The following is a 10,408-nucleotide window of genomic DNA, read 5'->3' as shown; positions in this document are numbered from 1 at the left end:
AGGTGTTGAGATTTTAAATCAGTTTAAGCTACATTCAAGCAAATTCTAAGAAAAAAAGACTAAAACGAATTAGAGGGATGCCAGGGCTATTTTGAAGATGATGGGAAATCAGCAGGGAGGGTCCCCATGTTTCATTCTGGGGTCACAGCTTAGAAAATTCTGAGTTCAATTAAACTCACTTTACCCAAAACCACTGCATTGCAAATGCCCTTCTCATGTTTCCAACCAGGATAATGGAGACCTAAGGGCTGCATATACAGGAAAAATGAGATTTGAGATATTTCATATTTCAGTCTCAATAAAGAAGGCTTACTCGGCCTCAGAGTGCCCAGTTGCAAGAGTCTGGACCTGAGGGAGTCACAGAAGCGATAAACATATAAGGGGAGAAGGGACCAGGGGAAAAGGTGGAGATGATTACAACAGAAGTGGCTGGTGAGAAAACAGCCAGGTGTTTTCACATTTTATTCACTACAGTAGAGACCCTTGAGCTGCCTCATTCCCACCCCCTCCCTCCCCCCTCCACAGGGTCAGGCCTTCCCAGGAGCCCCTGCCTTGGCTGCCTGGGCCCGCTGGAACTCCTGCTGCAGCTGAGCCAGGGTCTCCCTCTGTTGCTCTGACTGGCGCTCCAGTTCCCGGAGTTGGGATTCGTATCGCTTACTGAGGAAGACAGAACACCAAAAACGGTGAGGTCTTAATGAGACTTACTGCTGAGGATGCTGAAGGCAGGAAGGAGATTGGTGGGGAACGTGAGATCCAAGGGAGGGAGGAGAAGAGGGGTTAAAAGGAAAGCGGCTGGAGGAACTGGGTGGTGGTGGTGGTGGGAACAGCTCTGGAAGCTACTCTACAAGGCTTTCTCAACACGTCTTCCACCGTGGCATGTCTGTCAGAAGGTGCTGGAACAAAGACTCACATTTCAGCTGTGATGTAGTCCAGCCTTTTCCCCACTGTGGCTCGAGCCTCTCCCAGCTCCTGTTTGACCAGCACGGGACCCAGAAGTTTAAAGACCACGTTGGATCCATCCAGCAGGGCCAGTTCCTGATGGAGGGGCAGGACATCTGTGATCAGAAACATTGCCAGGACAAGTTCCCTCCTCGCCCCACAAATCCTGTGCTCTCACCTCCTTCACGATATTATTTTCTGTTAGTTGTGCTTCTAGTTTCTGCCTCCCTGACATGGACTTACTCAAGTCTGGCGGGTGGGAGGGAAGACTTGATTAAAGACATCAGATATGCCACCCAATCCCTACCGTCCTGGTGAGAAATGGAGCGACAAGGACGGGAACACCATGGAGGTGGGGAAGGGGCACGGGTGGGATGGAGAGGGGCAGGACGCATCTTGTAAGGCTTCGGGTAGTGAGAGAACCGGGACAACCCCGTTCCCCTACCCTTCTGTAGCTGTTGATATTTCTCCACTTCTCCCTGTAGCTTCTTCTGGATCAGCTCAGCCATGGCGAGGACGAAACTCCGCGGGAAGAGGGAGAGGGGCGCTGGGTTGCACACTCTGGAAGGTACCCGAGCTCCCCTTTCCGGCCTGCGGAAATGACAGCCCTCTTGAGAAGCAGCCCCTCGGGGCACCGCAGTCTCCCCCCGTCCGAGATATCGACTCCACCCCTGCTCTAGGCGGCAGCGGGGGAAAAGAGACCCCAGAGCCCTCAACCGAACGCCTGCTCTATCTACTCACGTTCTTCTTTCAGTGTTGGTGAACCCGGAAGTAAACAGAGAATGCTGGGAAGAGACGGCGCCGGAAGCTCTCGTCTGACGCATGCCGGGAACTGTAGTTCTCACTTGTTAGACGAGTGGCGTTTTTCTAAAAGGCTGGACTCGGAACGTTCTAGGCAACATGCGGAAACGAAGCTGGAAAAAGGAACTGCACAGTCAACTTGAGTCCTGGCTCCGGACCACCTCTCTTTCATTACTCAAGCATAAACTGCCTCACGGGGGCGGGGCCAAGGTCTGCCCCCCACCTCACTGGAGAGAGCGCCCTCACCCAAGATGGCGCCTCGAGGGCTTCGAACCTGGGGCGGAGCTGATTGGATGAGGGCCGGAAGACTTCCGGGAGTTTTCAATCCGACTGTGGGACAGCTGAGAGGAGTTTGCACGTGTGTCGCGGTTCGGGTGGGCTTGATGGAGACAGCCCCCAAGCCTGGCAGTGATGTCCCGCCCAAGAAGGACAGACTTCAGGCCAAGAGAAAGGTAGAGACCTCCTTGGGTTGAAAGGAAAGTTTTTGGCTGAGGGGTTGGAGGGGCGGGGAGGAGGCAGCGGAATATCAGGGGTCCTGATCTGCCAGCAGAAACCTCGGCGATACTGGGAGGAAGAGACCGCTCCGACAGCTGCCGGAGCCTCTCCGGGTCCCCCTCGTAAACAGAAGAAGAATCGAGAGGCCCGCCCTCAGAAGCCAAAGAACGCTCCCATCCAAAAGAAGTCTCGGTTCCCCAAGAAGCCCCAGGTCCCAAAGAAATCCCAAGAATGGAGGAGTCCAGGCCCTCAGCGGAGCTTGTCTGGGGTGAGCCTGGGACCTTATACGGTGGCGAGGCAAGTCTCCTCGTGCTTTGAGGGTACGAGAGTTGGGATCAACCCGAGCCTGTTTACTAATTGCCCCATTCCTGTCCCAGGCCCAGGACCCGTTTGCAGGCCCCGCCCCTGTCCCTGTGGAGGTAGTTCGAAAGTTCCGTCGCATCGACAAATCCAAAAAGGTGAGAACCGGTCGGAGAGTGGGGAGGAGTTGCAGGCAGGGAGTGTCTGGGTGAGCTGGATGGAGGCGCGGTCAGGTGGCTCTCCTGTAACCCCCATACTCGCCCATTCCTCTCCCACCAATGATTGTAGCTGCCCCGTTCCAAGTCCAAAGCCCAAAGCCGGCTTGATGCTGCTGAAGCTGAGGAAGAGGAAATAAGCGTCAAAGCTGCTCGTTCTGAGCTGCTGCTGGCTGAGGAACCTGGGTAAGTGGACCGTAATGTGGGCCTCCCCAGCTCCTGGTTTATGAGGCTCTCATTTCTCACTTTTATGTTGATACACTGACTTCACATCGGAAAGCTGAATGCAACCCTGACATTCACTGGCAGGTTTCTGGAAGGTGAGGATGGGGAGGACACAGCAAGGATACGCCAGGCTGACATCGCAGAGGCTGTGGATATTGCAAGTGCAGCCAAGGTGAGCCTGAGGGTGTAAAAGGATCCAGCGGGCTGACTGGGGTGCAGAGCAGGATGGAAGTGGGGCTAGAAGAAAATATTACTGAAGGGACCCAATTTTTTTCTTTCTTTTTTTCTCCGCTATTCCCTTTTCCAGCACTTTGACTTGAACTTGAGGCAGTTTGGACCCTACAGGCTGAATTACTCTCGAACAGGGAGGTAAGGTTGACTTCCAGTGATTTGAACTAGGGTGTGGTTGAGTCTCCTTCATTGCTGCAGCCTTGCCCACCCCTGACGCGTTGTGTGCATGTTTGGGTGTGTATATACCTATGTGTACATACATGAGCGTACATTTGGGCTGTTGATGTGGGAGACTCTTGTGACCTGCTCGCGTGTGAGGGTGAGCGTGGAGGGAAGCTGGTGAGGGCAGACCTCAGAGGCAGGGTGCTCCCTGTACTGACACCCTGCCTGTCCTCCACCTCCAACAGGCACCTGGCTTTGGGAGGGCGACGGGGTCATGTGGCCGCCCTCGACTGGGTGACAAAGAAGCTTATGTGCGAGATCAACGTCATGGAGGCGGTGCGGGACATCCGGTCCGTGGGCTCTGGTGGTGGTGGTGGTGATGGCGGCGGCGGTGGGTGGTGAGACAGCCCATCCCCGACTGAGTGACTGCCAGTGACTCTCTGTCACCCCCACCACTCCTGCTCCTCCTAGGTTTCTGCACTCAGAGGCACTGCTTGCTGTTGCTCAGAACCGTTGGCTTCACATTTACGACAACCAGGGCATCGAGCTCCATTGCGTCCGCCGCTGTGACCGCATCACCCGGCTTGAGTTCCTGCCCTTCCACTTCCTCCTGGCCACGGCTGTGAGTGGCTGTGGAGCACAGGGCCGGGGTGGCAGCCCCCCATGAAGACTGATCCTCCCCTGGGACCCAGTAGAGGGAGCCCAGTGGGCAGCTGGGACTCATCCTTTCTCTCTCAGTCAGAGACAGGGTTTCTGACCTACTTGGACGTGTCAGTGGGCAAGATCGTGGCAGCTCTGAACGCCCGGGCTGGACGGCTCGACGTCATGACCCAGAACCCTTACAATGCCATCGTCCACCTCGGACACAGCAACGGTCGGTCCTTGGCTGAATCTTGATCGTCCTCCTGACCTGCTGTTCTAGATTTGTACTTAACAAGTCCCCGAAACTCAAACTGCCCCTTTACTTTCCTCTCGTGTTACCTCTTGGCCTCCAGTCCCCTCTTTCCCCAGTTTAGTTGCCTCAGCGCCCTCTTAGTAACTTGAGCTCTTCTCTGATATCCAGGGACTGTGTCTTTATGGAGCCCTGCAGTGAAGGAACCGCTGGCAAAGATTCTGTGTCACCGCGGTGGGGTGCGGGCCGTGGCAGTCGATCCTACAGGCACGTAAGTCACTTGTTTGGTGTGAGGTGCTGGGGGGCGTGGCCACAGTGGGTCAGAAAGAACTAGAAGGCAGTGTACCTCTAGAGCACAGACTCTGTAGCTAAGCTGCTTCGGCTTAAATTCTGGTGACCGCTGACCAGCCATGCTGGTGACCTCAGTGACCATACACTTTCCTCACCCTGAGAGGGGGGACATGAGTGTCCAACTCAGGAGTCAGAAAACCTTTTCTTTTTTTTTTTTTTTTTTTTTTTTTTTTACCATTTCTTGGGCCGCTCTCTCGGCATATGGAGGTTCCCAGGCTAGGGGTCAAATCGGAGCTGTAGCTGCCGGCCTAGTCCAGAGCCACAAAACACAGGATCCGAGCTGGGTCTCTCGACCTACACCACAGCTCACGGCAACACCGGATCCTTAACCCACTGAGCAAGGCCAGGGATCGAACCTGCAACCTCATGGTTCCTAGTCAGATTCGTTAACCACTGCACCACAACGGGAACTCCAGAAAACCTTTTCAGTAAAGAGCTGCATGGTAAGAATTTCAGGCTTTGTAGGCAGCGGGGCATCCTTGAGCATTTTATGTAGGTGCTTAAATAAGAAGAGGAAACAGAGCATCGTGAGTTTTTAAGCAGTGTTTTTTTTAAGAAATTGAACGCTATTTTTGTAATATTGGTCTACTATTGGGAAGAATCGGATTCGCGTTTTTAAGACTAGTATTTTGTTCACTTGAGGTTCAGAGTTAGTGTTCTGAATCTTCACACTCAATTGGAAATGTTTAGATGCTGATCTGTGGAGAGATTTTGTGTGTTTCATCTTTGTAAATACCTTTTCACACAGATAGATGATGACATGGGGGTGCTATCGAGAGATAGGTGTTGTCACCGAGACTGCATGGCGCAGGGCACAGTGCAAAGAGATAAGATGCCTTTGGTGTGTCTACCATGTACTGTGCCGTTTCAGAGCAATAAGCAGCCGCAGGATAAGTAACTTCATGAATGTGGCTGCTAATGAGTTCACTGAAACTTTATTTGTGGCCCCTTCGATTTGAGTTTCAAATCATTTGCACATCTTGAAATATATGTCTTTTGATTTTTTTCCCCCTCAGCTACTCAACATTAAAAACCATTCTGTACATGGAAGTTCCCTTTGTGGCTCACTGTTAACGATCCTGACTAGGATCTATGAGGTTTCAAGTTCGATCCCTGGCCTCACTCAGTGGGTTAAGGATCTGGTGTTGCCGTGAGCTGTGGTGTAGGTCACAGACTTGGCTTGGATCCTGTGTTGCTGTGGCTGTGCTGTAGGCCGGCAGCTGTAGCTCTGATTCAGCCCCTAGCCTGGGAACTTCCATATGCCAAGGGTGTGGCGCTAAAAAGCCAAAGGAAAAAAAAAAAGGACATTGCCTACAGCTGTGGGCCGTACAGAAATAGGTGGTGGGCTGGCTTTGTTGGCTTACGGGTCTTAGTTTGCCAGGCCTGGGCTCAGCTCCTAAAACCGATGCATGTGTTAAGGCATCTCGGGTTCAGTGTGATGTCTGGTGGGTAGGGAGCCCCATGTTTCACCATCACCCTCAATACGATGGTTCTCTTCAGGTCTGGCCGGTGATGGGAGGGTTGGGGTGGAGGGTCTGCTTTGAACTTCTGCTCTTCCTGGGAGAGTGTTTGCATTTTCATGGTTGTTGCTATTTCTGTGTATCTGGACCCTCTGGATGATTTGCTCCCCCCCACCCCCCACCCCCTGAATTTCTAGTGTTTCTAATCCATTCATTGTCTGTCAGGCATTTGTCAGGCACCTCTGCGGGTAGGCTCTGTGCTGAGGTTCTGGGGGCATCAGGATGAACCTGCCCCGGGGCCTCTGCAGTTCCGTTTTGTTTACACGCTCAGGTGGCTGTAGTTTTTGGGAACGAGGGGCTGGGTGAAGCACTCAGCTTCTACTCATTTGTCGGTACCACCCAGATCTCCCTTGTCCCCTGGTGGATGGCTTGCCCTAAGGCCGTTTCTTGGGCCACCTGCACTGTTGCCCAGGTCCCAAATTTGACACCTCCGGCCTGGTGATCTTGAGCTACTGGTTACAGAGGTAGGAGCACCGTGAGTGCTCCTTGGGCACCCCAGCTCTATCCTGCTTTGGTGGCCTCACTTTGTGACTGCCCAGGGCCCTTCAGGGTCTTGACTGCTTTCCCGTCCAGGGCTCCTCCAAGCTCTGTTTCTTTCTTTCTTTTTTTTTTTTTTTTTTTTTTTTTTTTTATGCTTTTTAGGGCGGCACCCATAGCATATGGAGGTTCCCAGTCTAGGGGTTGAATTGGAGCTGCAGCTGCCAGCCTACATACACCATAGTCACAGCAATGTGGGATGTGAGCCACATCTGTGACTTACACCATGGGTCATGGCAACACCCACTGAGCGAGGCCAGGGATCCAACCTGTGTCCTCATGGATACTAGTCAAGTTTGTTGCTGCTGAGCCACGATGGGAACTCCCAAGTTCTCTTTCTCGCCATACTCACTGGCTTGGTTCTTCCTGGCGCTGGATGCTGGGTGCTGTGGGCAGGATGCTCTTTTCCACACTTCTCGCCTCCTTGTACACTACAGCTCAGGAGCCTCCTACTTTAAATATCTCCTTTTTTTTTTCCCCTTAATTTTTACTTTTTAATTTTTTGGCCACACCTGAGGCACATGGAAGTTCCCAGGCCAAGGACTGAATTCGAGCCACAACTGCAGCAACTCTAGATCCTTTAACTCACTGTGCTGGACCGGGGATTGAACCTGCATGTTCTGCAGTGACCTGAGCTGCTGCAGTCAAATTCTCAACCCACTGTGCCACAGTGGGAACTTTAAATATCAGTGTTCCAGTCGTTTTAAAGCAAATCAGGAAGCCTCTGGGTGCCAGACCCCTTGGCCCTCGGGGTTGTATCTTTGTGGACACGTGGTTTAGTCCTGCCCTTTCTACTCCATGTCTGTGCCACTCTGGCTCTAGGGGGTGGGAGGCCTGTCCTGAGCTTTCTGCCTCTATGGGCCACTGCACTGGGTCAGCTCCTCCTGTGCCTGGGGCTTAGGCAGTTTGTCCAGAGGTTTGGTCACCAGCCTGACGCTGAGAGGCTCTGGTCTTTGATCTGAGGCCCACCCCTGCATATCTCTGGTCCTCCTCAGGCCTGCCCCACAGACCACGGGGCTCTGGAGATGAGACTTACGTCCTCTGGAAGCTTTCTGGAAGCTTCCATCAGGACTGGATTGGATTTTCAAAGCTGAACTGTTTCTTGTGAGTCTGGCCTATGCTAGTGTGGCCTGGGTGCCTGGCTGGCACTGGGTTGGCATCTGCACAGGAGATCCCAAAGGTGGGCACGTGGGGTGAGGAGCTGGTGTGTGGCCTTGAGTTGTTGGTTCAGTGGAAGGGGTGGCCCTGTACTCCCAGGAGCCCTCAGTAGCTCCTGATTGGCGCTCTGGCCATTCACGCTAGCAGAATTGGGCCCTGGCTGTCTGGTCAGGAGACGCGTCCAGTGGGGCCTCTGTTCACCCTGTCACCAGCTGAGGCTGCTCAGAGGGACTCTTCAGGGCCTCCCGCAGGTGCACAAGCCAAGGCTAGAACAAGTCCTTGGCTCCTGAAAAAACAGAACCACTTGTCTGCCTGGTCCCTTTCAGCCTCTCTCTCTGAGGGGCCACTTAATCATCAATAGAAACTCCAGTCAGAGAGTAAATGACTTTTGACTCCTTGGGGGGTGGTCACCAGCTCACCTTCCGTCCTCCTAGGGCCACTAGTGCATCACTCCCTCGCTCTTTAAGGCTTTCTAAGGCTATGCAGTTGTCACTGTGTGGCGTGTACCTGTTAGCAGTGTTGGGGACTAATAGTCTCTGGTCTGACTTTGAAGAGCCCCTGCAGTTTGTCTGCTCCTGACCCTGTTTCCCCCCCCATCTGGTCCACAGATCCCTGTCTCTTTGTCTGCATGCTCTGATGTTATTTCATTGGTACCTTCTGTATGTTTCTTTTGCTTCCTTGAGAATTACCTAGAATGGCTTAAATCTGGTTTTCCCACGAAGCCCTCCCTGACCACTGTGGTCAGTCCTTGCCTTCGCTGACCGCTGGTGTGCAGGTCTATGGGGACCCCATGGCTCAGTGCAGGCTGTCCTGGGTGTTCTCCCTGTCACTCTCGTGTCCTAAGACCCAGGTCTGACCTGAATTATAGCTCTACTGCTCACTCCGATTTCCTTTCTCAGCTTCGGTTTCCTCAGTGAAATAGTTCCACTGTGTGCTGCCTGGCTGTGAGGAGGCCTGTGGTGCATGGGGTGTGACGGTGGTGGCTACTGTCACCATTGGTCCTCAACAGAGGGCTCGATGCCTGGACTTGGCCATGCGCTTGCCCAGAAAGCTTCTGCAACCCATCAATTGCTCTCCTCCCCCAGGCACATGGCTACCTCTGGCCTGGACCACCAGCTGAAGATCTTTGACTTGCGGGGAACGTTCCAGCCCCTGAGTGCACGGACCCTGCCCCAGGGGGCGGGGCATCTGGCCTTCTCCCAGCGTGGGCTGCTGGCTGCAGGACTGGGCGATGTGGTCAACGTGTGGGCAGGGCCGGGTGGGGCTGGTGCCCCCTGCCTGGAGCGGCCCTACCTCACCCACCGGCTCACTGGCCACGTGCACGGCCTGCAGTTCTGCCCCTTTGAGGATGTGCTCGGGGTGGGACACAGCGGGGGCGTCACCAGCATGCTGGCCCCTGGTAAGTGGCAGGGGCGGGCGTGCAGGGGGGTGAACGCTGGGCAGAACAGGAGCTGGTCAGTTATGGCTTCTCCCTCCCTCCTTCCCTCCAGGGGCTGCTGAGCCCAACTTTGATGGGCTGGAGAGTAATCCTTACCGGAGCCGCAAGCAGCGCCAGGAGTGGGAGGTGAAGGCCCTGCTGGAGAAGGTGAGGACTGTGCTCTGGGTGGGGGTCTGCAGTGTGGGGCTCAGCAGCCTCCCAGATTCCCACCTCCTCACCCTTTGCTGTCCCTCTGACACGTCCAGGTGCCAGCAGAGCTCATCTGCCTGGACCCCCGAGCCCTCGCAGAGGTAGATGTGGTCTCCTTGGAGCAGGAGAAGAAGGAACGGATCGAGAGGCTGGTATGGAGCAGGGCCTGGGCCTTCCTCACACCCACCTCCTGTCCCCACTGCGTCCCCACCAGTATAGCTCTGAGGGCAGGTGCTGCCATGGTCCCCTGCTTTGGAGCCTGTTACAGGTTTCACTCCTGTCCCCTCCCTCAGGGCTATGATCCCGAGGCCAAGGCTCCCTTCCAGCCAAAGCCAAAGCAGAAGGGCCGCAGCTCCACAGCAAGTCTAGTGAAGAGGAAGAAGAAGGTCATGGATGAAGAACACAGGGTAAACGAGCACTGGGTCACGGTGGCATCCTGCAGGCCAGGCCCTCCCTCTGTGGGTTTGGCTTCCGGCCCACCCCTTGCACCTCGCCCCTTTCTCCTTCCCCAGGACAAAGTCCGGCAGAGCCTTAAACAGCAGCAGCAGCAGAAGCAAGAGAAGGCCAAGCCCACAGGGGCCCGGCCATCTGCCCTGGACCGATTTGTGCGCTGAGCCCCGCTCCAAGGTGGCCTGAGAACAATGTTCTCCCACCAGTGGGGAATGACCTGTTCCCTGGAACGCGCAGAGAGCATTGAGCCCTTCCCCATTGGGCCGGGGGTTGGAGGGGTGAGGGGGGTGGCCAGCTGGCTCTGGGTGGATGGGTATTAAAGAGGAAGGAGGGTTTTGCATCTTGTGTCTGGATCATCCTGTGGACCCATTCCCCCCGTGCTGGCATGGGCTACTCTCGGATCAGGGCTGGGGGGTGGGGGTGGGGTCTTGCTGGCTTCCTCTGCACCCGCCCCACGTTTTGCCACCTCTGTGGCCTTAGTCTGCTCCTTAGGGCTGTCCTCTAT

The 10,408-nt window shown here is 54.7% G+C and overlaps 2 protein-coding genes across 6 annotated transcripts; one reads left to right on the top strand and one right to left on the bottom strand.

Annotated features, from left to right (window-relative positions):
* Positions 1–426: 426 nt before the first annotated feature.
* On the bottom strand, positions 427–1,693 carry PFDN6 (prefoldin subunit 6). Of its 2 annotated transcripts, NM_001185179.1 has the most exons (5): positions 1,681–1,693; positions 1,385–1,530; positions 1,118–1,188; positions 911–1,035; positions 427–657 (listed from the first exon to the last, which is right to left on the bottom strand). In NM_001185179.1, the coding sequence occupies exons 2-5, from the start codon at positions 1,446–1,448 to the stop codon at positions 528–530; spliced, it is 390 nt and encodes a 129-aa protein (NP_001172108.1). In that variant the 5' UTR covers positions 1,449–1,530; positions 1,681–1,693; the 3' UTR covers positions 427–527. The 2 variants fall into 2 exon arrangements, with proteins under 2 accessions (NP_001172108.1, NP_001172109.1); NM_001185180.1 differs by lacking the exon at positions 1,681–1,693 and having other exon boundaries at positions 1,385–1,673.
* Positions 1,694–1,849: 156 nt separating this feature from the next.
* WDR46 (WD repeat domain 46) lies at positions 1,850–10,243 on the top strand. 4 transcript variants are annotated; one of them, XR_014809971.1, is made up of 15 exons: positions 1,850–2,192; positions 2,291–2,503; positions 2,613–2,693; positions 2,824–2,936; positions 3,060–3,147; positions 3,283–3,344; positions 3,614–3,718; positions 3,840–3,990; positions 4,107–4,242; positions 4,432–4,527; positions 8,912–9,225; positions 9,317–9,411; positions 9,510–9,605; positions 9,747–9,860; positions 9,966–10,243. XR_014809971.1 is itself a non-coding variant. In XM_001927613.7 (15 exons), the coding sequence occupies exons 1-15, from the start codon at positions 1,992–1,994 to the stop codon at positions 10,065–10,067; spliced, it is 1,971 nt and encodes a 656-aa protein (XP_001927648.4). In that variant the 5' UTR covers positions 1,850–1,991; the 3' UTR covers positions 10,068–10,243. The 4 variants fall into 4 exon arrangements, 2 of the variants coding, with proteins under 2 accessions (XP_001927648.4, XP_005665939.1); XR_014809970.1 differs by having other exon boundaries at positions 2,288–2,503; XM_001927613.7 differs by having other exon boundaries at positions 4,432–4,531.
* Positions 10,244–10,408: the final 165 nt, after the last annotated feature.

Source organism: Sus scrofa, chromosome 7 (genome assembly GCF_054392235.1).
Source record: "Sus scrofa isolate SSC_HxYL_T2T_F1_AM1 chromosome 7, Sscrofa_HxYL_maternal_Yorkshire_Landrace_v2.0, whole genome shotgun sequence".
Lineage (NCBI taxonomy): Eukaryota > Metazoa > Chordata > Mammalia > Artiodactyla > Suidae > Sus > Sus scrofa.
This window is presented reverse-complemented; position numbering and strand designations above follow the sequence as displayed.

What these genes read in the sequence shown, in the direction of transcription:
- WDR46 (XM_005665882.4), top strand. Translation starts at nt 1,992, where the DNA reads ATGGCGCCTCGAGGGCTTCGAACCTGGGGCGGAGCTGATTGGATGAGG. An exon ending in ACTTCCTCCTGGCCACGGCT is followed by an intron (nt 3,991 to 4,106) that starts GTGAGTGGCTGT and finishes TTTCTCTCTCAG; the next exon opens with TCAGAGACAGGGTTTCTGAC. An exon ending in CCACCTCGGACACAGCAACG is followed by an intron (nt 4,243 to 4,431) that starts GTCGGTCCTTGG and finishes TCTGATATCCAG; the next exon opens with GGACTGTGTCTTTATGGAGC.
- PFDN6 (NM_001185179.1), bottom strand. Translation starts at nt 1,448, where the DNA reads ATGGCTGAGCTGATCCAGAAGAAGCTACAGGGAGAAGTGGAGAAATAT. An exon ending in AAAATAATATCGTGAAGGAG is followed by an intron (nt 1,036 to 1,117) that starts GTGAGAGCACAG and finishes CCCCTCCATCAG; the next exon opens with GAACTGGCCCTGCTGGATGG. An exon ending in GACTACATCACAGCTGAAAT is followed by an intron (nt 658 to 910) that starts GTGAGTCTTTGT and finishes TGTCTTCCTCAG; the next exon opens with TAAGCGATACGAATCCCAAC.